The sequence below is a fragment of the Coregonus lavaretus genome, assembly GCF_964263955.1.
Source record: "Coregonus lavaretus genome assembly, chromosome: 25".
NCBI classification, from domain to species: domain Eukaryota; kingdom Metazoa; phylum Chordata; class Actinopteri; order Salmoniformes; family Salmonidae; genus Coregonus; species Coregonus lavaretus.
The window spans coordinates 15653028-15680363 of NC_140012.1; the positions used below are offsets into that span (position 1 = coordinate 15653028).

Consider the following 27336-nt stretch of genomic DNA (forward strand, 5'->3'; position numbering starts at 1 on the left):
AGCCAAACATGTGCATCTTATGTAACTTGACACGGCTAACCGCAAAAAGCATAATTTGTTGCCCCAAAGAATGGCTGGAGTCAGGAAAGAGTTATCATTTTTATCTTCTGGATATGTAATATAATATTCCAAACTAGATATATACAGTATCTGTAGGGGGCAGGGCAAAGCATATTGGAAATGTTTTGTAACTTTATGAAGTAGTACACCCCCAGCTGTCCATCAGGTTGGTTACAGTCACCTGTGAAGCTTGTTTACAACCAACCAAAACGATCTCCGCCCAGCAGCATCAGATCGGGTATCTACAGTGTAGGAATGTGATGATGGGAGAGGGCTGATTAATCTGACATAACTCCACCCTTTCACACTTCTAGGCAGGTTTTCGGTCCTGTCAAGTACAGATGTAGGATCTTAATTTGAGCAAATTTGCTACAGCAGGAAAATAATTATGCAGCAACAGGAAATGTGAATTATTATATGGATTATAATTAATGGCCGTTTTTGTAGAGGTTGATACATTTTTCGTTAGGGTAGATCAAGTCTGAAATTTCAAAGTAGGAATTACAAACTTTTGAAGCCTTTTAAATACTCAAATACACTACAAGTTTGCATTTCCTGCTGTGCACGAAAATTCTCAGCAACAAAAGAGTGATTAAATTAAGTTCCTACATCTCTACTATACTGCAGGTAGCAGATGGTGGTTTTATATCAACACAAGTCACCTGGCTGGTGTGGTGGGGCACCCCAGTGTGACAGCGCAGGGCATACAGCATGGCCTTTCTGGACACAGTGCCACTTGTTTTCCACATGGAGGCTGGTGACCCTAAAATAACTGATAAGCAGCAGCTGATTCACACACTACTGCAATGAGAGGTTTGAAGGAATGGGATAGCTTCTTGAACACATCCAAATTGATTGCAGACTTTAGTTATCCAGTCTATGAGTGTCTAATGTTGTCTAACACTTTGCCACAGTGTCTCCCCCCAAATGTTTCCTTTTTTTAAAAACTAGGCAAGTCAGTTAAGAACAAATTCTTATTTACAATGACGGCCTACCAAAAGGCAAAAGGCCTCCTGCGGAGATGGGGCTGTGAAAAATAAAAAAGTAGGACAAAACACACATAACGACAAGAGAGACACCACAACACTACATAAAGAGAGACCTAAGACAACAACACAGCATGGCAGCAACACATGACAACACAGCATGGTAGCAACACAACATGACAACAACACGATAGCAGCACAATATGGCAGCAGCACAACATGGTAGCAGCACAAAACATGATACAAACATTATTGGGCACAGACAACAGCACAAAGGGCAAGAAGGTAAAGACAACGATACATCAAGCGAACCAGCCACAAGTGTCAGTAAGAGTGGTCCATGATTGAGTCTTTGAATGGAGAGGTGGAGATAAAACTGTCCAGATTGAGTGTTTTTTGCAGCTCGTTCCAGTCACTAGCTGCAGAGAACTGAAAAGAGGAGCGGTCTAGGGATGTGTGTGCTTTGGGGACCTTTAACAGAATGTGACAGGCAGAACGGGTGTTGTATGTGGAGGATGAGGGCTGCAGTAGGTATCTCAGATAAGGGGGAGTGAGGCCTAAGAGGGTTTTATAAATAAGCAACAACCAGTGGGTCTTGCGTTGGGTATACAGAGATGACCAGTTTACAGAGGAGTATAGAGTGCAGTGATGTGTCCTATTAGAAGCATTGGGGCAAATCTGATGGCCGAATGGTAAAGAACATCTAGCCGCTCGAGAGCACACTTACCTGCCGATCTATAAATTACGTCTCCATAATCTAGCATGGGTAGGATGGTCAACTGAATCAGGGATCGTTTGGCAGCTGGGGTGAAAGAGGAGCGATTACAATAGAGGAAACCAAGTCTAGATGTGTTCAAAACAATGTTAAGGGCAGAGAAAGCTTGTTGGACACTAAGAAAGCTTCCTCAGTGTGATAACATTGTTGTTTGCTTATTTGTCTCATTGCAGCCAGCAACATTATTCCCACATGGCTTTCTCCATGAGATTAACTCCTAGGTAGGGTGTCCATGTGACTAATCCATTCCACTGTGCCAGGCCAGCCCCCGTCTCTCTCTGTCTCTCTCTCTCTTGCCCTCTCTCTCTCTTTCAGGGAGGACATCCCACGAATCACTTTTACTTAATCTGGGATTTACACTGCCAAGTCCCAGTGATGCAGCTATTTTATTGGCCTGTTGTCTGACTTTGATTCAGTGCCTTGCTGTGTTGGCTGGGAGAGAGAAATACCCTTTGTACCCTGTTCCAGGGGTAGGCAACTAGATTCAGCCGTGGGATGATTTTTGTCCAAGCGGATGGTCTGGGGGCCGGAACATAATTATAATAATTTGTACGCTGCAAATTGACCACAAGTAAACACAAAAAGAGATTGTATTTGAAAATAACAATCATTTCATACCTTGGTTACATTGAGACACGATCACATATTTGTTTTTGTATTCATTAAGGATCCCCATTAGCTGCTTCCAAGGCAGCAGCTACTCTTCCTTGGGTCCAGCACCATTAAGACAGTTATATACAGTTTAAAATATTACATGACATTACATTTCATAACACTTTACCCAATTAGTATGTTCCCTCCCACCACTACTTTACAATACAACATCCAGTGTGTGTCTTATCATGTGTATGTGTGTCTGCGCCTATGTGTGTCTCTTCACAGTCCCTGCTGTTCCATAAGGTGTATTTGTATCTGTTTTTTAAATCTGATTCTACTGCTTGCATTAGTTACCTGATGTGGAATAGAGTTTCATGTAGCCATGGCTCTATATAGTACTGTGCGCCTCCCATAGTCTGTTCTTGACTTGGGGATTGTGAAGAGACCTTTGGTGGCATGTCTTGTGGGATATGCATGGGTGTCCAAGTTGTTTGCTAGTAGTTTAAACAGACACCCCAGTGCATTCAGCATGTCAACACTTCTTACAAAAACAAGAAATGATTAAATCAATCTCTCCTCCACTTTGAGGCATGAGAGACGTACATGCATACTATCGATGTTAGCTCTCTGTGTGCATTTAAGGGCCAGCTGTGCTGCCTTGTTCTGAGCCAATTGTAATTTTTTGAGGTCCCTCTTTGTGGCACCTGACCACACGACTGAACAGTAGTTCTGATGTTACAAAACTAGACCCTGTAGGATCTGCCTTGTTGATAGTGTTGTTAAAAAGGCAGAGCAACGCTTTATTAAGGACAGACTTCTCCCCATTTTAGCTACTCTTGTATCAACATGTTTTGATCATGACAGTTTACAATCCAGGGTTACACCAAGCAGTTTAGTCACCTCAACTTGCTCAATTAACACATTATTTATTACAAGATTCATTTGACGTTTAGGGTTTAGTGAATGATTTGTCCCAAATACAATACTCTTAGTTTTTGAAATATTTAGGACTCATGTATTCCTTGCCACCCATTCTGAAACTAACTGCAGCTCTTTGTTAAGTGTTGCAGTGATTTCACTCACTGTAGTAGCTGACGTGTATAGTGTTGAGTCATCTGCATACATAGACACACTGGCTTTACTCAAGGCCAGTGGCATGTCATTAGTAAAGATTGAAAAAGGTAAGGGGCCTAGACAGCTGCCCTGGGGAATTCCTGATTCTACCTGGATTATGTTGGAGAAGCTTCCATTAAATAACACCCTCTGTGTTCTGTTAGACAGGTTACTCTTTATCCACAATATAGCAGGGGGTGTAAAGTCATAACACATACGTTTTTCCACCAGCAGACTATGATCGATAATATCAAAAGCCGCACTGAAGTCTAACAAAACAGCTCCCACAATCTTTTCATCATCAATTTCGCTCAGCCAATCATCAGTCATTTGTGTAAGTGCTGTGCTTGAATGTCCTTCCCTATAAGCGTGCTGAAAGTCTGTTGTCAATTTGTTTACAGTAAAATAGCATTGTATCTGGTCAAACACAATTTTTTCCAAAAGTTTAATAATGGTTGGCTATTTGAGCCAGTAAAGAGGGCTTTACTATTCTTGGGTAGCTGAATTATTTTTGCTTCCCTCCAGACCTGAGGGCACACACTTTCTAGTAGGCTTAGATAAAAAATATGGCAAATAGGAGTGGCAATATTATCCGCTATTATCCTCAGTAATTTTCCATCCAAGTTGTCAGACCCCGGTGGCTTGTCATTGTTCATTGACAACAATTATTTTTTCACTTCTTCCACACTCACTTTACGGAATTCAAAATTACAATGCTTGTCTTTCATAATTTGATCAGTTATACTTAGATGTGTATTGTCAACGTTTGTTGCTGGCATGTCATGCCTAGGTTTGCTAATCTTGCCAATGAAAAAATCAATAAGGTAATTGGCAATATCAGTAGGTTTTGTGATGAATGAGACATCTGATTCAATGAATGATGGAGATGAGTTTGCCTTTTTGCCCAAAATTTCATTTAAGGTGCTCCAAAACGTTTTACTATAATTCTTTATGTCATTTATCTTTATTTCATAGTCTAGTTTCTTCTTCTTTTTATTCAATTTAGTCACATGATTTCTCAATTTGCAGTAAGTTAGCCAATCGGTTGTGCAGCCAGACTTGTTTGCCATTCCTTTTGCCTCATCCCTTTCAACCATATAATTTTTCAATTCCTCATCAATCCACGGGGATTTAACAGTTTTTATAGTCATTTTCTTAATGGGTGCATGTGTAACAGTGTTGCTTGCTTATTAGTAACTGGAATAAGCAATTTCATAAATTAGTCAAGAGCAGTGTCTGGTTTCTCCTCATTACACACCACAGACCGACAAATATTATTTACATCAACAACATATGAATCACTACAAAACATATAGTATGACCTCTTATACACTATATTAGGCCCAGCCTTTGGAACTTTGGTTTTACTAGATATGGCTACTATATTGTGATCACTACATCCGATGGATTTGGATACTGCTTTAAAGCTAAAAAAATAAAATAATAACACTCACGGGCCGGATTTGGCCTGAGGGAAATCTGTGGCCGCACCTGCCGTAAACACATCCTGAGGCAGTCTTAATCCCACATGTGAAATTAGACAGGGCAACTCTCCCTGTCCTGTCTTGCCAGACAGTGTGATAGGGTAATAAAAGCACACCTATGTTTTGGACCATCTTTCTCAAATCTCTGATTCTCCTCACTTGGCAAGGCTTCCAGATTGCCCTATGAGGACAGTGAGATTAAGATAATTAAGATCAAATACTTCTCCCAACATTGTGGACATAATGCAGTAGGTTTATCAAAGTTTAGTGAGGTGGTAATCACACATCCATAAAAACACTTGTGTCTAGGTGTCTTTTGTTCTGCAGTACGTTTATCACACCTGATCCGTACCAAGCCTAAAATGGGCTGGTTAAATACATTATAAAGGGAACTGTTTTAATTGAGCTCTTTTTTGAATTGCTTCACTGATGCTATTACTCACTTGGCTTCACTTGGACTGTAAATATAGCTTAGGGTATTCTTATAAACACAAATCACTGTGAGAGAGAGTTCTGTGGCTGGAATGTTTGCTTGGAACTTTAGTGAGGAACTGAAGAATTGTTCTTCAAGGTCAACTGTCCAACTATTTCCTACTCAGTGGGTGGATAGCCTATTTGATGAGTCAACCATTTTGTACCAAAATGAACTTTCTATACCACAGCTGCAGTAGCAGACAGAGCTCCAACAACCTGCCTCCCTTGCCTCCGATTGGATTGTCCAATATAAAATGATCTGTGTTGGGATGAGCAGGTTAAGAAAGCTTAGGGCTTTAATTTCATGACGTCACGTTAATTAGAGGACACTTTGATCCTTTCAGCCTGTAAGCCACTACATTCTGTCTTTTTGTAGCGGAGTACAGACGTGTTGGTGATTTGTCCGGGACCACAGCAGAGGATGCACGTTGGCGCAAACAGAGGCCACTAACTACCCACCTTTTACACTTCCCTTTCGACTTTCCCGGGTGATGCGTCTGTAAGAGAAGGGAGGGAAACGCAAACAATTCAAAATGGGAGACAAGGATAGTGTGGAAAAGTACCTGGAGAACAATCCCCAGTTCGCCAAAGAGTACTTTGATAGAAAGGTGCGCCCCGAATTGATCGCGACAGCGTTCACAGAAAATCTCGAGATCAAAGATCCGACTTCGTTCAAAGATGTTTCCCAAATTCAGGAGGCCAACATCATCTTTGACCTGGTCAAAGAAATGCAATCGCAAATCGTTATGGAAAAAGCAATGCACAAGGTCCTGCAGAGAGTTTGCATGCTTTTGAACGCCGACCGGTGCAGTTACTTTGATCTTCGATCTAGAAACGGAATACCTGAGCTTACAACGATGCTCTTCAATGTCACCCCTACCACCAAATTCGAGGAGAACCTCGTCAACCCCACTGCTGAGATTGTGTTTCCAATCGATATGGGTGTAGTTGGATACACAGCGCACTCCAAAAAGATGCAAAACATTCCGGATGTTACAAAGGTGAGTGCCATTGTCAGCAGGTGCCAAAGCGCGTATAAAATGTGTACATGAGAAGCCAAAGCGCCCATAAAATGTCCAAAAGCAGTCGCAATTTACACACAATTGTTCTTGTCAGATCTAAATTCATAAAATTGTCATTTGTTTCACACATAAGTTATACATTTTAACTGATGCAGATTTGAGAAGATAATTAAAGAAATATAAAGTGTTCATGCATGTCTCTAAAAGCCTAAGCCCATGAAGTTTAATGATTCTTGTCTGTCTGCTATTTTTGTTAAATTCACTTGAAGAATTTCTTGAAGGTGTTGCCTAATAGTTGTCTGGCATTGATGTTTTGTTTTGTTTATTCCATATGTAACTCTGTGTTTGTTGTTTTTATCGCACTGCTTTGCTTTATCATGGCCAGGTCGCAGTTGTAAATGAGAACTTGTTCTCAACTGGATTACCTGGTTAAATAAAGCTGGGAAAAAAAAAATATTATCTCAGTCCAGAAGTCTGACCAAGGCAAACTTCATGGTCTGATTAGGTCTACAGTAAACTCAACTTCAACAAGTATCAGTGAAATTACATGCATGATGGAATGAGGGATTAATTCTAAATGTTAATGTGGACCACTTAGTTTCTACAATACAATTACGATTTTAATGGCTGTTATTCCTCTGTGTAGTGCAGAAAATGGCTTTTACCTCCAGAAGCCATGCAACTGTCATTATCTGGTTGATTTGCTAATTGATTAATTGAATACATTCATTTATTATATATATTTGTATTATTTAGTTCATGTCATCATGATAATGTATTGTATCATATTCAAAACATAAATGTCCAGTTGTATGATTACAAAGCTGTTTGTTGATGTTAAACTATGGATGACTGAAGAGAAAGCAGGTTGACGTTTATTGTCATGAATCTTGCCCTGGAGGCAGAACTTGACGATTTATTTTAATGGGCCAGCTGCAAAGTCATAATTGGCTACATCGTAAAAATTAATGAAACAAAAATCTGCTTTTTGGACTTAATTTACAGTAAAGTTAGGGTTAGGCATTAGTGTAAGCAGTGTGGTTAAGGTTGGGGTTAGGTTTACATTTGTGACTTTGTGGCTGTGACAGATTGGGACCCCTCTGCAGAGCTGCCTACAGGACAAGATTCATGACAATAAATGTCAACCTGCAAAGACAAATCTGTAATTGCAATTGGTCAACATACTGTAGATTACTGGACGAACATCATATTACATGTATAAGTTAACTACAGAATTCAAAAAGGGGTCCAATCAAGGCTTTTTTTTTTTGCCAGAGTATGTCCATAAGTTTTCTCATTTGATTAGCCCATGATATTTTCATTGATTGAAAATCGTCCTTATTATTTTCGAGACAATGGTAATAGAATTGGGCCATTTCAAAGCAAGCAGGGGTAGTTTTTTGTCCAGTACCTGCAATTGTACTCAATAGGCCTTTTCACACAACATTATCTTAGCCCAGGCCTAAGGAGGCTGTTAGCCCTGGGCTTATTGTAGTGTGAATGCAGCTAATGTCTTGATCCAATATACTCTCTTCTTTTTCCCTTCCAGAATAACCGCTTCAGTGATTTTGTGGACAAGCAGACAGGATACAAAACCAAAAACATGCTCACATACCCCATCATGGCTGATAAAGAATGCCTTGGTGTTGCAATGGCACTAAACAAAATTGGGGCCGAAGAATTCTCAAAAGCCGATGAGGAAGTAAGTCCTGAGCTCTCAAAAGCAAAATACCAGTCTTAGAAAAGTTTCTCAGTATTAGTAATTATGGGAAGAACTTTTTTTTTTTATGTACAATTAATACATATTAGTACAATTCACACAGCACATGACATAAACAGATACTGTATAGCCTACATTACCCTAGTAATCAATATTCATGATGTTAAGTCCCCTATTTGGGTGGTTCTGGACCGGTTCCGACTGACATTTTGGTGTACAAAGCGCTCTGTGAACATTGTAGGGTCCCATGTTTTATAGTGCCAGAAAGCCCCATATATCCCGGGTCAAACAATCCTATAGGATTCCAATAAAAAAATCATATTAGAATTCAAAATAAAATCCTATTAGATTTTATAACCAATCCTATAGGATTTTATCCAATAGGACCAGTTCCAAAATCTGATAGGAGTTTTCTATTACATTTTTGTCATTTAGCAGATACTCTTATCCAGAGTGACTTGCAGTAGTGAGTGCATACATTTTTCATACTGGTCCCCCGTGGGAATCAAACCCAAAACCCTGGCATTGCAAGCACCATGCTCTACCAAGTGAGCCACATGGGATTCTAATTCGATTCTAATTGGATCCTTGTATTGGAATCCTGTAGAATTTCAATGTTTTTTCTCTTATACAATTTCTATAAATGTTGTTGATGGGAATTGTATAGATATTTACATTACATTCTAAAGGATTTATCCTCAAGACTTGGCTATACACTTTAGTTAACTTGGCTGCTTAACTTATGGAGCACCCACCCTCCAAACCTCTTAGACAATTACCTATGAAGGTGGACAGTGGACACATGTGAACTATAATACCATCATAAGCAATCAATATTGAACTGCCACCCTTGCCACTTGAGATGGTGACCCTATAGTGGGGAACCGCCGGCAATGTCCCCTCTACCCAGTAGCTATTTCGTGCAGCCCCAAGGTCCAAGGGACACAAAGTGAGTAAACATTTGCATCTGGTGCATCTGTGTCACACATTGTGAAACGTACTGTGATTGCCCGCAAGGTTGTTTACATTTGTGTCAAAAAGGTGTGCTATGTGGCATTACATCCAAACAGCCCCCCCGTCTGCGAAAACATCTCAACACCCCCACCCCCAAACATCTTCCTGCGGGGGAACAGCTCTGGGGGGGAGGCGGGGGAGGGGCTACAACCCTGGGAGGGAGGGAGGGAGGGAGGGATGGAGGGAGGGAGGGATGGATGGAGGGAGGCAGGTAGGGAGGGTGGTACAACCCTGGGAGGGAAGGAGGGAGGGAGGGAGGGAGGGAGGGAGGGAGGGAGGGAGGGAGGGATGGATGGAGGGAGGCAGGTAGGGAGGGTGGTACAACCCTGGGAGGGAAGGAGTTGGAGGTTCTCATTATCTTTCGGTTTTTATTTCCCTCTCCCTATCCCAACATAAAGAGGATAAAGGTGGCATTCCCTTTTTTGTATGCATAGCTGACAAATATATATACAATGAAAGAAATGCTTATATCTTTGTGTTACTGTACCTAAAACATTTTTTTCCTTCTACTTCTTATTTGCATATAAGGATTGTAACGTTTCTGTGCATTCTAAGGGGAACCCCCTCCAAACATCTTGTGTTATTGTAACATTGTATATAGTATTGTATGTCATATTGTAATGTCTAATTCAAAGACAAGAAAATAAGTTCTAATAGGATTCTGATTGGGATGACAAGATCCTACAATCCTACAAGAATGTTTGATATCGATAATTTCCCATAGGATTCAATGGAGAATTTTTTTAAATATATAAATAATTCAATTTGTTATATAAATAATGTGATTTTTGTATATAAAAATACAATTATTGATTTAAATTTTTTTTTAAACGCTTTCCATATAAATGCGCTAAATTTACTAAGGAACATGATAGCGCTCGGAACGGCCTGTTTCGCAATTCACAACAATGTAATTGGTGATCAAAGATAGTTACGCTATCATTACTAAATATCAGTTTCATTTGCTCTGAAATCTGTACATAGTGGTGAAGCCAAGACCACAAGGTAGCGCAGCGCCCCTCTTATTTGGCGAGAACCCTGGCATAGTGACCATGTCTTGGTTTTAAAAGCTTTAAATGGCCACTTCCAATTTTTGCGGTATTCCCGGGGACTCTTTGGATGAATATGAATTATTCCTGGTATTGAAACTTGATCAGTTTTCTGGAAAATAGTAATCCTTTAACTGTCACGAAGTATGATCATATTTATTTTACAGTTATAAGAAATGTGAAATCTTATAGTAAGTCGTTTATAATTTGATTGTTACTGTATTTAGAAAGCATTTCAGTCATTTCAAGCCCTAATCCCCCACTTTTTTTTAAACAGGAAGAAAATCATATACTGTATGATTTTTCATATTTTCATTACATTTGTACTATGTACTTGAGCTTGTGTCCTCAAAAGTTAGTACATCTCAGCAATTAATAACTATTTTTACCAGAAAGGTGAGTTCCAGACCTTTCTAAAACTATGCAACATTACCAGTTGTTGTTTATGGCCAGCTCATGAAAAACAATTATGTATGGGTATGTCTTATTTAGGCAGAAATAATAGTTTTGCCATATCATTCAACTGGTTAAAAGCCACATTGATACTGCCACAAGACTGTTAGGGGCTCTCTAGATCATGAGAGGTGGCAATACTGCATATTCAATGTATGACATCAGTAATCTGGACATCACATCAGATGAATGCCTGTCTGCTGTACTGATGATTGATTTAATCTGATTTTGTTTTCAGCTCTGGAACAAGTACATGGTCTTTGCACACGTCATTGCCCTGCAGCATCACACTGCATACATGTTCAACGTGGAATCCAGGAGGAGTCAGGTAAGAACCCAATGAACCCCATCATTCAACATGAGCTGTCCATCAACTGTGTCAATCATGCTGGCCCTTGAATACAAAGACACAGTTCATCAAGGTAATTTGCTATTAGTGTCTGAAATAAGAATAAGATGATAAGATGAGTGGTATAATATATCAGGAATATATTAATGATCATCATAATATATCATATCAGTTAAAGTTTTCTGTAAAGCCGTGATATACCATGTAATCCATGAGTTAACCATTATAACAGTTTCCCCCAAAAAATATGAATAGCCATTATTCTTCCCTTGTTTCACTAGGTACTTCTGTGGTCTGCCAGCAAAGTGTTTGAAGAGTTGACAGACATTGAGAGACAGTTCCACAAAGCTCTGTACACTGTGAGAATCTACCTCAATTGTGAAAGATACTCCGTGGGCCTCTTGGACATGACCAAAGAGAAGGTTTGTTACTAGTGTATAATATACTAAGGCATATTGCTGTTTTTTCACTGTCTTAATATGGGCACCATTTTGGATCTGCTCCTTCTGTGGTTGCTAAATGGATACACTGAAGTCCTGATTGCTGTCTTCCCTCTCTTCATGCAGGAGTTCTACGATGAGTGGCCAGTGAAGCTGGGAGACGTACCGCCATACAGTGGACCAAAGACCCCCGACGGAAGGGTAAATATCATTTTCCTTTGATATGATTCTCGCCAAGCATTCTGCTCTTTTCTCTACTGCCTTGTCTATGGCACAATCACAGGCAGTGAATGTTGTTCTGTGCGTCTGCAGGAAGTCATCTTCTACAAGATTATTGACTATCTGTTAGAAGGACCCAAAGAGGAAATCAAAGTCATACCGTAAATACCAGTAGCTTCTTGTTATAAATCACTCATTATTATTATTATTATTATTATGCTCTCTGAAGAAACAATAAAGTCTCAAAGTACCAAAACCTATCACTCACTCTCTTACTCCCTCACTCTGTTCCATGTAGGGGTCCTCCTGTTGACCACTGGGCCCTGGTCAGTGGGCTCCCCACCTACGTTTCTGAGAACGGCTTTGTAAGTTGATGTGAAAGAGTGCATGTAGTCCATACATTAATCACATGCCATATACTATCCACAAGCATGTAGGGCCTACTGTAGAGAGTGATTTTACTGAAATATGTCTTCTTCTTCCCCTACAGATTTGTAACATGATGAACGTTGCCGCTGATGAGTACTTCAACTTCCAGGTGAGGAGTATGGGCCCCAATTTGATGGATGGTATTAAGTATAGGATGACCTTGGTGTTACAATATATCGAGTCCTCAGCAACATGTGCTATTTGAAGAGGACCACCAGCCCTCAGATTGATGTTGTATCCCTAAAATGCAATATTCTAGGGGTAATTCTAAAAGCGTTTACTAATCGACTTCATGCTGTTTTGTCTTTCAGAAAGAGGCTGTGGATGAAACAGGTTTTGTCATCAAGAACGTCTTGTCCCTTCCCATTGTTAACAAAAAGGAAGAAATTGTGGGTATTGCCACTTTCTTCAACAGGAAAGATGGTAAACCATTCGATGAGCACGACGAACAGATCACTGAGGTGAGTGCATAGACATCCACGCTCTCTCTCTTTCTCGCTATCAGTCATATCAACCACTTCCCTCATAAATTCTGTCATGGGTTACATGTGAATGCATGATGTGGTCAAAACCTGTCTGCATTGTTCCAGGCCCTCACCCAGTTCCTGGGATGGTCGGTGCTCAACTGCGACACGTACGACAGACTGAACAGGATGGAGTGGAGAAAGGACATCGCCCAGGAGATGCTCATGTGCCAGACCAGATGCACCAACACCGAAATGCAGAGTATCCTGGTGAGACCTGAGACATGTTAGACTGTAGACCTTATAGACAGTGGAGATTCACAGAGGAAAATAGCCTCATGGGACAAACCTTTGATACTCTTCTCTCTTTCCACAGAACACAAAGGAGAAGTTTGATGCCGAACCAGAGGACTGTGACCAGAAAGAGATGTACAAACTCTTGGTAAGACCATGTATAAGACTGTCAGTGAAAGTGGGTAGAGGTACAATGATAATGTGGCACAGAGTGGTGATTGAATGATCAATTTGGATAATGGCATGATACCAAACGCAGAACAGGAAGATATGAACATGCTAATAATACTATAATAATGCCTGTGAAAGTGGACTCAGCAGTGCGGTAATTCGGAAATCAATTAATCAATAAATAAATATATGGTTATTATTTTGCTCTTCTGTAGAGATCAAACTGCCCTGTGGCCGTCGACGTGGACCTGCTGCTGTTCTCCTTCAGTGACTTCCCTGTGACAGAGCACGGCCTAATCATGTGTGGAATTCGCTGCTTCTTTGAGCTGAATGTGGTGGAGAAGTTCAAAGTGCCCGCAGAGGTCAGTCCTGAAGACCCTGGCTAGTAAAACAATCATGTTTATTTAGATGTACAGTACCAGTCAAAAGCTTGGACACACCTACTCATTCAAGGGTTTTTCTTTATTTTGACTATTTTCTACATTGTAGAATAATAGTGAAAACATCAAAACTATGAAATAACACATATGGAATCATGTAGTAACCAAAACAGTGTTAAACAAATCAAAATATATTTTATATTTGAGATTCTTCAAAGTAGCCACCCTTTGCCTTGATGACAGGTTTAGATTTGCATACTCTTGGCATTCTCTCAACCAGCTTCACCTGGAATGCTTTCCCAACAGTCTTGAAGGAGTTCCCACATATGCTGAGCAATTGTTGGCTGCTTTTCTTTCACTCTGCGGTGCAACTCATCCCAAACCATCTCAATTGGGTTGAGGTCGGGTGATTGTGGAGGCCAGGTCATCTGATGCAGCACTCCATTACTCTCCTTCTTGGTCAAATAGCCCTTACACAGCCTGGAGGTGTGTTTTGGGTCATTGTCCTGTTGAAAAACAAATGATAGTCCAACTAAGCACAAACCAGATGGGATGGCGTATTGCTGCAGAATGCTGTGGTAGCCATGCTGGTTAAGTGTGCCTTGAATTCTAAATAAATCACTGACAGTGTCACCAGCAAAGCACCCCAACACCATCACACCTCCTCCTCCTCATCAGACCAAAGGACAGATTTCAACCAGTCTAATGTCCATTGCTCGTGTTTTTTGGCCCAAGCAAGCCTCTTCTTCTTATTGGTGTCCTTTAGTAGTGGTTTCTTTGCAGCAATTCGACCATGAAGGCCTGATTCACGCAGTCTCCTCTGAACAGTTGATGTTGAGATGTGTCTGTTACTTGCAGTTAACTCTAATGAACTTATCCTCTGCAGCAGAGGTAACTCTGGGTCTTCCTTTCCTGTGGTGGTCCTCATGAGAGCCAGTTTCATCATAGCGCTTGATGGTTTTTGCGAGTGCACTTGAAGAAACTTTCAAGGTTCTTGAAATTTTCCAGATTGACTGACCTTCATGTCTTAAAGTAATTATGGACTGTCATTTCTCTTTGCTTATTTGAGCTGTTCTTGCCATAATATGGACTTGGTCTTTTACCAAATAGGGCTATCTTCTGTGTACCACCCCTACTTTGTCACAACACAACTGATTGGCTCAAACGCATTAAGAGGCAAAGACATTACACAAATTAACTTTTAAGAAGGAACACCTGTTAATTGAAATGCATTCCAGGTGACTACCTCATGAAGCTGGTTGAGAGTGCCAAGAGTGTGCAAAGCTGTCATCAAGGCAAAGGGTGGCTACTTTGAAGAATCTCAAATATAACATATATTTAGATTCGTTTAACACTTTTACTACATGATTCCATATGTGTTATTCCATAGAGTATGATGTCCTCACTATTATTCTACAATGTAGAAAATAGTAAAAATAAAGAAAAACCCTGGAATGAGTAGGTGTGTCCAAACTTTTGACTGGTACTGTATTTATTTTGTTGTAACCTCAGCATTATATATTCCCCAGAATGCATGCAATGTATGCACTGTACATGACTCAATACATTAACTAAGCTTTTGCCTTTTCTGTATCTAATTTATTTTGTCGAGCCTAATATTTTCCAAATACAAGGCCATGTCCTACTGGTTTGGTCATATAGATCAGTGTTTCCTAACCAGGGGTACTTGAGAAGACTCATGAGGCATAGGCCTACTGGTAAAATGCACATGAGGGGGTACTTCAGGGGTACTCCAGGCAGAGCCAAATTCTGTTGGTGGTACAGTAACCAAAAAAGATTGGGAACCATTGATATAGATCTTTGGTAAAGTGTCCCTCATGTCTAATTGTTTCCTCTTCCCATGTACAACCAGACCCTGACCCGTTGGATGTACACTGTCCGGAAAGGTTACCGTGACATCACCTACCACAACTGGAGACACGGCTTCAACGTGGGCCAGACCATGTTCTGTCTTCTACAGGTGAGTCCCTTTACTCCTACAGTACCAATACTATCACCTGATACCTACAGTGCCGTGAAAAAGTATTTGCCCCCTTTCTGATTTTCTCTATTTTTGCATATTTTTTATATTGAATGTTATCAGATCTTCAACCAAAATGCAATATTAAATAAAGGGAACCTGGTTTACAAAGAACAAAAAAATATGTTTTATTTATTTAATTAACAAAGGGGCAAATTATTTTTACAGCACTGTACATGGCTAAGTGTAGATTGTACAGAATAACTGTGCATAAAATCACCAAAAGAAGAGTAGTTCAAAGTTCCTAATTGTTTAGAGAAACATTTTTGCTGCCAACCAAAGGCTACCCACTAATGTAGGTCAGGGAGATAACCCCGTTTTGTTTGATAAAGGATCGATCACCTCACACACCCATTTTGTTCAATAGTGGATCACCCCACCCCTCCCATTTTGTTTGATCATGAATCAGCCCACCCTTTTGCTCCACAGACTGGCAGGCTGAGGAAATATTACTCTGACCTGGATGCCTTTGCCATGGTGGCTGCTGCATTCTGCCACGATATTGACCACAGGGGGACCAACAACTTATACCAGACAAAGTAAGACCACCTCCGTTTACCTATGAGAACTCAAATCACTCCCTAAATAATCACTGTTTAGTTGTCTGTTATTGGTTTGGAATGTGTTGTTTGGGGTCTAACGATTGTGTTACCCCTCTCTGACCTGCAGGAGTGGATCGCCTTTAGCCAAACTGCACGGCTCCTCCATCATGGAGAGGCACCATCTGGAGTACAGCAAGACGCTCATGGCTGAGGAGGTTAGAGACACTGACTCCTGTTAAGGCTGTGGCCAAAATGGCACCCTATTCCCTATTACATTTGAGTCATTTTGCAAACGCTCTTATCCAGAGCGACTTACAGTAGTGAGTGCATACAATTCATCAGTTATCAGTTGCCGCCTTCATCCGCCTTTCCAGACGTTTGGGAGATGGGACTCCTGTATCCGCCTGGCCAGGCGTTGAGGACTTGTGGCTTTGTAATTGGAGTTGTCCATCTCCTGGACTGGCTGCCCACCAGGTTTTGAGAGCCCAGTCTACCCTACGTTTTCCTGTAACCCTGGGTGGGGGCCCTAACCGGGTGCTGTCAGTCGGAGCCAGCTGAGCCCGAGAATCGCGTGGGGCAGTGGCGTCACTCCCTGAGGTAGCATGCAAGGCATAGCAACACAAGGCAGAGCAGAGCAAAATAAGGGAAAGCAGAGCAAAGCAAGCATGGAAAAGCAAAGCAATGCTACCCGCTACCCGTATATAGTGAACTACTTTTGACCAGCGTTTGCATACAAGGTCATTGTGGGAGTTGAACTCTTACCTTTTTCTCTACTCCCCCGTCAGAGCCTGAACATCTTTGTGAATCTCCAGAAGCGCCAGTTTGAAACTGTACAGCACTTGTTTGACGTCTGCATCATTGCCACTGATCTGGCCTTGTACTTCAAGTGGGTTTTTACAATTGTTATGGTCTCCGATATAGCTGCTTTTAAATATACTGAATCAGTATCATTTTTGTGCAATGTCCTAACTTGACTGTTGGTCCCCAGAAAAAGAACAATGTTCCAGAACATTGTGAACGCCACTGAGCCAATGGAAACCGAGAAGGATAAAATCGAGCATATTGCCAACAATGCCATCAGGAAGGAAATTATCATGTGAGTAGGAATGTTCTTCTGTCCGCCATCTCGGGGGTTTGCTACACTTGTGGCAGTTGTCCACTTTTCTTAAAGTGCACATTGTCACAGTTCTCGGTTTCTTGCATAATATTAATTAATATAACAATACTGTCCCTTCTTGTGTATCAGGGCCATGATGATGACAGGTTGTGACTTGTCTGCCATCACCAAACCATGGGAGGTCCAGAGCAAGGTGGATACTATATCTGTCCACCATGTCATGAAACAAAACAACACAGCAGAAGAAAAAAAAACTTTGCCCAATTCCCTCAAAACAATATAGACCACAAGATGCTCTGAGGTTTAGATTAGTATTGATACATTCTTTGCTGTGAATTCTCTACCTCCTAGGTGGCTCTAATGGTCGCAGCTGAGTTCTGGGAGCAAGGTGACTTGGAAAGGACCGTTCTCGATCAGCAACCCATTGTGAGTTTGTGAAGAAAACCGCTGTTTCTTTACAATATGTATTTATAGAGTAATCACACATTTCTGTTAGTTCTCTGTTTGATTTGATCTTCCCCATTTCTTTCATTGTTCCTCAGCCCATGATGGACAGAAACTGTGCAGCAGAGTTACCCAAGATGCAGTGCGGTTTCATTCAGTTTGTGTGTGCGTTCGTATACAAGGTAACTGCCTGGCTGGTTGAAGCTCAACCAAGCCCTATTTTGTTTCTTAATTCGTTCTGATCTGTTGATTTGAAAGAATTCAGCTTGTGTTATTTGTCATTAGGTATAATGTTCTATCAATTATTTTTGGAAACGGAATCATCCTTAGAAAAATAGATGAGATCAGTTTCTCTGTGAACCATCTCTGTCATCTTCAGTGAGTAGGTCATCCAGTTCAGACCACCTGACTGACCAGTAGGCCTATCCATCTCCAAGTGTGCACCCGCTGAACTCCACAGCAGAAATGTTTGCACCATAAGGAATATGTCAGGTTGAGTGACAGTCCCGGGCATGTGAATGCTTGCAATAATGGGGCCTACTTGTGTGCAGGAATTCTCGAGGTTCCACGTAGAGATCACCCCGATGTTTGATGGGCTGAACAACAACCTAAAGAACTGGAAAGAGCTGGCCGACATCCACGCCGCCAAGATGGCGGCCATTGAGGAAGAGAAAAAGAAGCTTGAAGCACCTGCAGGTAACATTTGAAATACAGTCAGGTCTCAGCCAAGAAATCAGGGTTGGAGTCAATTTTGAATTTAATTCAATTCAACCAATGAATTGAAATTCTATTTAGAATTGAATTTAACAAGAGTGTACAAAACATTAGGAACACCTTCCTAATATTGAGTTGCACCCCCATTTGCCCTCAGAACTGACTCAATTCATTGGGGTATGGACTCTACAAGGTGTTGAAAGCGTTCCACAGGGATGCTGGCCCATGTTGACTCCAACATGGGAAACTGTTGAGCGTGGAAAACCCAGCAGCGTTGCAGTTCTTGACACACTCAAACCAGTGCACCTGGCACCTACTACCATACCCCGTTCAAAGGCAAATCTTTTGTCTTGCCCATTCACCCTCTGAATGGCATACATGCACAATCCATGTCTCAATTGTCTCAAGGCTTAAAAAAACATATTTAACCTGTCTCCTCCCCTTGATCTACACTGATTGAAGTGGATTTAACAAGTGACATCAATAGGGATCATAGATTTCACCTGGATTCACTTGGTCAGTTTATGTCATGGAAAGAGCAGTTGTTCCTAATGTTTTGTGCACTCAGTGTATGTTTACATAGTATTGGTCACCATATGTCAAAATAAACATTTGTATAAGATAAGATACACTATATATACAAAGGTATGTGGACACCCCTTCAAATTAGTGGATTCTGCTATTCCAACCACACCCGTTGCTGACAGGTGTATAAAATCGAGCACACAGCCATGCAATCTCCATAGACAAACATTGGCAGTAGAATGGCCTTACTGAAGAGCTCAGTGACTTTCAACGTGGCACCTTCATAGGATGCAACCTTTCCAACAAGTCAGTTCATCACATTTCTGTCCTGCTAGAGCTGCCCCGGTCAACTGTATGTGCTGTTATTGTGAAGTGGAAACGTCTAGGCGCAACAATGGCTCAGCCACAAAGTGGTAGGCCACACAAGCTCACAGAACGGGATCGCTGAGTACTGGAGTGCGGAGCGCGTAAAAATCGTCTGTCCTCAGTTGCATCACTCACTACCGAGTTCCAAACTGCCTCTGGAATTAACTTCAGAACAATAACTGTTTGTTGGTAGTTTTATGAAATGGGTTTCCATGGTCGAGCAGCTGCACACAAGCCTAAGATCACCATACACAATGCCAAGTGTCGGCTGGAGTGGTGTAAAGCTCGCCGCCATTGGACTCTGGAGCAGTGGAAATGCGTTCTCTGGGGTGATTAATCATGCTTCTCCATCTGGCAGTCCGACGGATGAATCTGGCTTTGGCGGATGCCAGAAGAACATTACCTGCCCAAATGCATAGTGCCAACTGTACAGTTTGATGGAGGAGGAATAATGGTCTGGGGCTGTTTTTCATGGTTTGGGCTAGGCCCCTTAGTTCCAGCGAAGGGAAATCTTAACGCTACAGCATACAGTTGAAGTGGGAAGTTTACATACACCTTAGCCAAATACATTTAAACTCAGTTTTTCACAATTCCTGACATTTAATCCTAGTAAAATTCCCTGTCTTAGGTCAGTTAGGATCACCGCTTTATTTTAAGAATGTGAAATGTCAGAATAATAGTAGAGAGAATGATTTATTTCAGCTTTTATTTATTTCATCACATTCCCAGTGGGGCAGAGGTTTACATACACTCAATTAGTATTTGGTAGCATTGCCTTTAAATTGTTTAACTTGGGTGAAACGTTTCGGGTAGCCTTCCACAAGCTTCCCACAATAAGGTGGGTGAATTTTGGCCCATTCCTCCTGGCAGTGCTGGCGTAACTGAGTCAGGTTTGTAGGCCTCCTTGCTCGCACACGCTTTTTCAGTTCTGCCCACAAATCTCCTATAGGATTGAGGTCAGGGCTTTGTGATGGCCACTCCAATACCTTGACTTTGTTGTCCTTAAGCCATTTTGCCACAACTTTGGAAGTATACTTGGGGTCATTGTCCATTTGGAAGACCCATTTGCGACCAAGCTTTAACTTCCTGACTGATGTCTTGAGATGTTGCTTCAATATATCCACATAATTTTCCTTCCTCATGATGCCATCTATTTTGTGAAGTGCACCAGTCCCTCCTGCAGCAAAGCACCCACACAGTATGATGCTGCCACCGCTGTGCTTCATGGTTGGGATGGTTTTCTTCGGCTTGCAAGTAACCCCCTTTTTCCTCCAAACATAACGATGGTCATTAAGGCCAAACAGTTATATTTTTGTTTCATCAGACCAGAGGACATTTCTCCAAAAAGTACGATCTTTGTCTCCATGTGCAGTTGCAAACTGTAGTCTGGCTTTTTTATGGCGGTTTTGGAGCAGTGGCTTCTTCCTTGCTGAGCGGCCTTTCAGGTGATGTCGATATAGGACTCGTTTTACTGTGGATATAGATACTTTTTTACCTGTTTCCTCCAGCATCTTCACAAGGTCCTTTGCTGTTGTTCTGGGATTGATTTGCACTTTTCGCACCAAAGTACGTTCATCTCTAGGAAACAGAACGTGTCTCCTTCCTGAGCGGTATAACGGCTGCGTGGTCCCATGGTGTTTATACTTGCGTACTATTGTTTGTACAGATTAACGTGATACCTTCAGGCGTTTGGAAATAACTCCCAAGTATTAACCAGACTTGTGGAGGTCTACCATTTTTTTTTCTGAGGTCTTGGCTTGTTTCTTTAGATTTTCCCATTATGTCAAGCAAAGAGGCACTAAGTTTGAAGGTAGGCCTTGAAATACATCCACAGGTACACCTCCAATTACATTTTTACATTACATTTTAGTCATTTAGCAGACGCTCTTATCCAGAGCGACTTACAGGAGCAATTAGGGTTAAGTGCCTTGCTCAAGGGCACATTAACGTCATTTAGCAGACGCTCTTAGCCAGAGCGACTCGCAAATTGGTGCGTTCACCCTATAGCCAGTGGGATAACCACTTTACAATTTGGGGGGGGGGGGGGGGGGGTTAGAAGGAACACTTTATCCTATCCCAGGTATTCCTTAAAGAGGTGGGGTTTCAAATGTCTCCGGAAGGTGGTGAGTGACTCCGCTGTCCTGGCGTCGTGAGGGAGCTTGTTCCACCATTGGGGTGCCAGAGCAGCGAACAGTTTTGACTGGGCTGAGCGGGAGCTATGCTTCCGCAGAGGAAGGGGAGCCAGCAGGCCAGAGGTGGATGAACGCAATGCCCTCGTTTGGGTGTAGGGACTGATCAGAGCCTGAAGGTACAGAGGTGCCGTTCCCCTCACTGCTCCATAGGCAAGCACCATGGTCTTGTAGCGGATGCGAGCTTCAACTGGAAGCCAGTGGAGTGTGCGGAGGAGGGGGGTGACGTGAGAGAACTTGGGAAGGTTGAACACCAGACGGGCTGCGGCATTCTGGATGAGTTGTAGGGGTTTAATGGCACAGGCAGGGAGGCCAGCCAACAGCGAGTTGCAGTAGTCCAGACGGGAGATGACAAGTGCCTGGATTAGGACCTGTGCCGCTTCCTGTGTAAGGCAGGGTCGTACTCTCCGAATGTTGTAGAGCATGAACCTGCAGGAGCGGGTCACCGCCTTGATGTTGGCGGAGAACGACAGGGTGTTGTCCAGGGTCACGCCTAGGCTCTTCGCACTCTGGGAGGAGGACACAGCGGAGTTGTCAACCGTGATGGCGAGATCATGGAACGGGCAGTCCTTCCCCGGGAGGAAGAGCAGCTCCGTCTTGCCAGGGTTCAGCTTGAGGTGGTGATCCGTCATCCATACTGATATGTCTGCCAGACATGCAGAGATGCGATTCGCCACCTGGTTATCAGAAGGGGGAAAGGAGAAGATTAGTTGTGTATCGTCAGCGTAGCAATGATAGGAAAGGCCATGTGAGGATATGACAGAGCCAAGTGACTTGGTGTATAGGGAGAAAAGGAGAGGGCCTAGAACTGAGCCCTGGGGGACACCAGTGGTGAGAGCACGTGGTGCGGAGACAGCTTCTCGCCACGCCACTTGGTAGGAGCGACCGGTCAGGTAGGACGCAATCCAGGAGTGAGCCGCGCCGGAGATGCCCAGCTCGGAGAGGGTGGAGAGGAGGATCTGATGGTTCACAGTATCAAAGGCAGCAGACAGGTCTAGAAGGACAAGAGCAGAGGAGAGAGAGTTAGCTTTAGCAGTGCGGAGAGTCTCAGTGACACAGAGAAGAGCAGTCTCAGTTGAATGACCAGTCCTGAAACCTGATTGGTTTGGATCAAGAAGGTCATTCTGAGAGAGATAGCAAGAGAGTTGGCTAAAGACGGCACGCTCAATAGTTCAAATGATGTCAATTAGCCTATCAGAAGCTTCTAAAGCCATGACATAATTTTCTGGAATTTTCCAAGCTGTTTAAAGGCACAGTCAACTTAGTGTATGTAAACTTCTGACCCATTGGAATTGTGATACAGTGAATTATAAGTGAAATAATCTGTCTGTAAACAATTGTTGGAAAAAGTACTTGTGTCATGCACAAAATAGATGTCTTAACCGACTTGCCAAAACTATAGTTTGTTAACAAGAAATGTTTTAATGACTCCAACCTAAGTGTATGTCAACTTCCGACTTCAACTGTACATTGACATTGTCGAGATCGGTGTGGAAGAGCTTGACTGGCCTGCACAGAGCCCTGACCTCAACCCCATCGAACACCTTTGGGATGAATTGGTATGCCGACTGCGAGCCAGGCCTAATCGCCCAACATTTTTTACATTTACATTTTAGTCATTTAGCAGACGCTCTTATCCAGAGCGACTTACAGTTAGTGAATACATTTTATTTTTTTATTTTTTATTTTTTTTTTTTTTTATACTGGCCCCCCGTGGGAATCGAACCCACAACCCTGGCGTTGCAAACGCCATGCTCTATCAACATCCCTGCCGGCCATTCCCTCCCCTACCCTGGACGACGCTGGGCCAATTGTGCGCCGCCCATGAGTCTGACCTCACTAATACTCACTAATACTGTTGTGGCTGAATGGAAGCAAGTCCCCGCAGCAATGTTCCAACATCTAGTGGAAAGCCTTCCCAGAAGAGTGGAGGCTGTTATAGTAGCAAAGAGGGACCAACTCAATATTAATGACCATGATTTTGGGATGAAATGTTTGAAGAGCAGGTGTCCACATACCTTTGTCATGTAGTGTAGTACTTTATTAATCCCCCAAAGGGTGATTAATAAAGTGATATAGTGACATATAGAAGACATTAACCATTTTAATTTTATTTAATTAAATTATACTTTCTTTAAAGGGGAAATTTGTAGTTGCAACATCCATTTGTGCACTTATAAATTCATTATACATACCCATTGATTCTTGAAGAATTTAACTTATAAATGCCTTATGAGCTTAGTTCAACTGTCGTACCCCATCAGAACCCAAAATATAAGCTTGCTTTACTCCAATGTTTGTAAACAAAGTAAATGTAAACAAACAATACATAGCCTCAAAACATGGTTAAAAGTATAATTGTGATATCATAGATGGTCAGTCCTTGCATCCATAGCTCGGTTTATGATTTTCAGAGTGGTAACATTTCTCCAGCCCCATCCCTCAGCTTTTTACCGAAACAGGGGCGGGGTATACACTTTGTTATTGTTTCAACTGCTGATTTCCACTTTAATATAAATTATATTCTATTGTGGCCAATTCAATTTAAATTCAAGAATTGAATCAGAATTCAGAACTTAAGAAGAAGCTATTGTACAATCTCCCAAGAAATAGCATTACCGGAAAATAGCCTACCATTCTTTTAGACACAGTGCCTGAGGCTTTTCCATGCACACATATGCCACGCCACCAGTGGTCCAGCAGGCCACTGGACCATTTTTTAGACAGGGTGAAAAATGTTTGACAGGGCTGAGAATAGACCAGCCCATCTGGCATTTCGGGCAAATGCCAGTCCTCCCCTGAGTTTACCTTAGTTAAGCCATCGACATACTAAGACCATCTTCTTTATCTTTATCTTGCTGATAGCTGTCTTGCTATGAACTCAAATCAATCAAACATTTGATTTGTCTTGCTATGTGTTGTTGCTGCTTGCTGTCTTGCATTCTGTTTGAACAGCAGAGGAGGCAGCAGAAGGAGGGAAATCCAAGACCTGCACCATCGCCTAACCCCCTGGAGTGTGCCCCAGTCCTGGCCGTGTGGCAGAGGATCCCTGGGCGCAGCAAGCAGTCAGTGGGTAGACAGTGTGAAGTTGTGTCCCTGTGTGGACTGACTTGATCGCTTCCTCTCATTCTCAGGACTTGATAAGTCAATCCTGATGGATCAACACACTCATCGCAGATATACCAGCAGCTGGTGCATTACCATATCTTGACAGCACACTTAAAGTAGAGCATATCTTTCACAGATAACTAACTATAGGTACGACTTTATCGACAACTAACATAATCCAAGTAATGAAACAAACATTACATCTTAACATCTACCAAATGGCATATAATGTATTTAATTTATTTAGACATGTATTCTGCTTTGGGAAATAACTACCTGTACATGTTTATCCATACTCTGATGATCCATAAAGATATTAGGGTGACAGTTCAGTGGACAAACTTTTATAACTGAGCTGTTTTATTAGCACAGGAATACTGTTTGATATTTGAATACTCATCTCAGGAATTTTAAGAACAAATATGAGTAGGCAAATAACACAACCAAATTCTGTAGAAAGGCAGACACTGTTTATTTAGAATTATTTACTGTAAGAGCACAAGCCTCTTCCCATAACTAAAACTTAAAAGGCAAACTTGCTGTTTTAGCAAATGACAATTGACTTTACCGAGGGGTAATATAATATCAATGCTCAAAATGTGTACACACTCCTGAGCCTTGTGATGGTATATTTATGTTAATATGCAAAGTATATATTTTTTGATTGTCAGAGGTTTTCTACTTTATGTATTTTAAGAATGGAGCTGAGTCACTTCAAAGTCTAAATCTTTAGATTGTATGAACTGATATGGTTCGTAGTCACATTTGAGCATCAGGTATCCATTGCAAACTTTGTGTACAATGTTAAACTGCACATTTTCCCAATAACTTGAAAATGTAATATATGATGATAATATATTGATGTATCATAAATTGCAATTCAATAATCTTTCAAAAATTGAGATTATGCTACTGTATCACGTATGTTTATGCTCCAAAGAAATGTAGTTAATCACATAAATGTAAAATATGTAAAAAATTAAACCTACAATTCCAAAAACTATTTTTTACTTGCTATTAGGAGGCAAGCCTAGGAAATGTTCCATCAGTGTCGTAAATATCTTCAGGTACCTGACCATAAAATGATTTGAAGGGATTGAGTCAGTCAGCTTTCGAGATCTGCACAGCTTGAAACTTTAAATACCCTACTTACTGTAGATAAAGCAAGCTACCGAAGTCTTACATCTACTGTGTGTGAAGGGCATCATGTTTGTTTTATGGATACAAGCCTGCAATGTGGCCTCAGTCAGGCCAAAGCTCCTCTTCTCTTTGTTTGACTATTTGGGGCTTATTAGAGGACCAGTGTGAAATTAACTTAAGCAACATTGAGAAAGTGAATTGATGAATCCAACTGAATTGCAATGGGGTTCCCATAAAGAAAAACTCCTTAGAAATCCTGCCAAGCAATCTCCTTTTGACCTACTGTAACAGGTGGCCAAGACATCTATGGAGACATCCGATAGTAGCCGTAAGCAGGAAACACAGGGCAGGCAAAGTTTGACTTCTTTGCTTATGCAACGTGCCCTCACTAAATCAATGGAAAATCAATCAAGAGCAGTAATCCAATGAGGGTGGCTTTGACAGCCACTCTGCATCTTAAATGGATTCTCTGAATCTCTGTTCCTATAGCTGCTAGGCAGGGCAAGCTGCTTGGATCAGGGCTCCACAATGGGATAAGGCGAACAGTATAAGCAGTATGGGAGTGACAATCTATTATGCGCGTACATTTAATCTACTAATTCTATTGAGTTATCACTGAGATTAGAATTTGACATTTGATGTCTGATGAAACAAATTCTACTGTATGTACGTGTCATAAGATGTAACATGTTAACAAAATAAAGGCATTCATCAAAGTCTGTGGGAATCTTGTCACATTCTTTAAACTTGCCCACTGAATAGAACAAATGTACCCACTACCTTTGAAATGGAATAGCACATTGATATACAGTAGAGACACAGGATTAACTTGAAGAACCTTGGGGTAGACAGTCCTCATGACTCCTATAACGTGCATGGAGAATACCCTATAAAGCTGGATTAGCCCTGGGAAAAGAAGATCAGCCGATTGTGTTGCTGCCGAGACCAATGCACTTTGGAGTGAGCACCTTGAGCGATGTCTGCATGAGGTGTTTCCAGACCCTTTCCATCCTGTGTCATCCTATACAGCTGTTATAGAGCACGTTTTTACAGTATACTGCATTTACTATATGACAGATGGGTAAGACCGTGTATAGTTTTCAATCAAGGACAATTCAAAAAGCAAAATATTATAAAGCCAATGCAATCTTATGTCTGTGACCTGTGGCAACATAGGCCTACAGTATTGTGATATGAGATCCGAACTCTTTAATTGGGTAGTAGGGCATATTTATTGGCACAGAGAAACATTGAGTAGAATATAGTAGAATAGGTACTATGATTGACTTCCTCTTTAACCTGCAAGGACGGTTATCATGCGTTAACTCAGTGTACCTGTGGACTCCTTCAGAAAGAAGAGAGAGTAATTACTGAAGATTCAAGCCAATGTGTCTAATCCCTGGGCAAGCGACACACAACTGAATTTCCTGGCGAAAAGAGCACACCGAGCCACTTTGGTCATAATTCACAGCTTCCTAATCCTAGTGTTACAGCATCTGAGGAACTCAGTAACATTGGTTCATATGGTTTGGACATCTATAACCCTATAGACAGAACATTGGTTAACTATAACCCTACAGGAGGAACTTTAATGATGTGTTAATACATGCACTTTCCAATGCCTTGGCTTTTATTTGGTCTCTCTCTACTACCATGG

General features: G+C 41.6%; 1 protein-coding gene across 1 annotated transcript; it reads left to right on the plus strand.

Moving 5' to 3' along the window:
* The first annotated feature begins 5872 nt into the window (after window positions 1–5872).
* Window positions 5873–26522, plus strand: pde6c (phosphodiesterase 6C, cGMP-specific, cone, alpha prime). The gene is made up of 22 exons (XM_084141480.1): window positions 5873–6490; window positions 8061–8213; window positions 10986–11075; window positions 11378–11518; window positions 11663–11737; window positions 11849–11916; window positions 12054–12120; window positions 12246–12293; window positions 12496–12645; window positions 12775–12918; window positions 13025–13090; window positions 13329–13475; window positions 15367–15474; window positions 15964–16073; window positions 16204–16291; window positions 16862–16962; window positions 17065–17172; window positions 17323–17386; window positions 17545–17619; window positions 17736–17819; window positions 18189–18333; window positions 24387–26522. The coding sequence occupies exons 1-22, from the start codon at window positions 6023–6025 to the stop codon at window positions 24434–24436; spliced, it is 2550 nt and encodes an 849-aa protein (XP_083997606.1). The 5' UTR covers window positions 5873–6022; the 3' UTR covers window positions 24437–26522.
* Window positions 26523–27336: the final 814 nt, after the last annotated feature.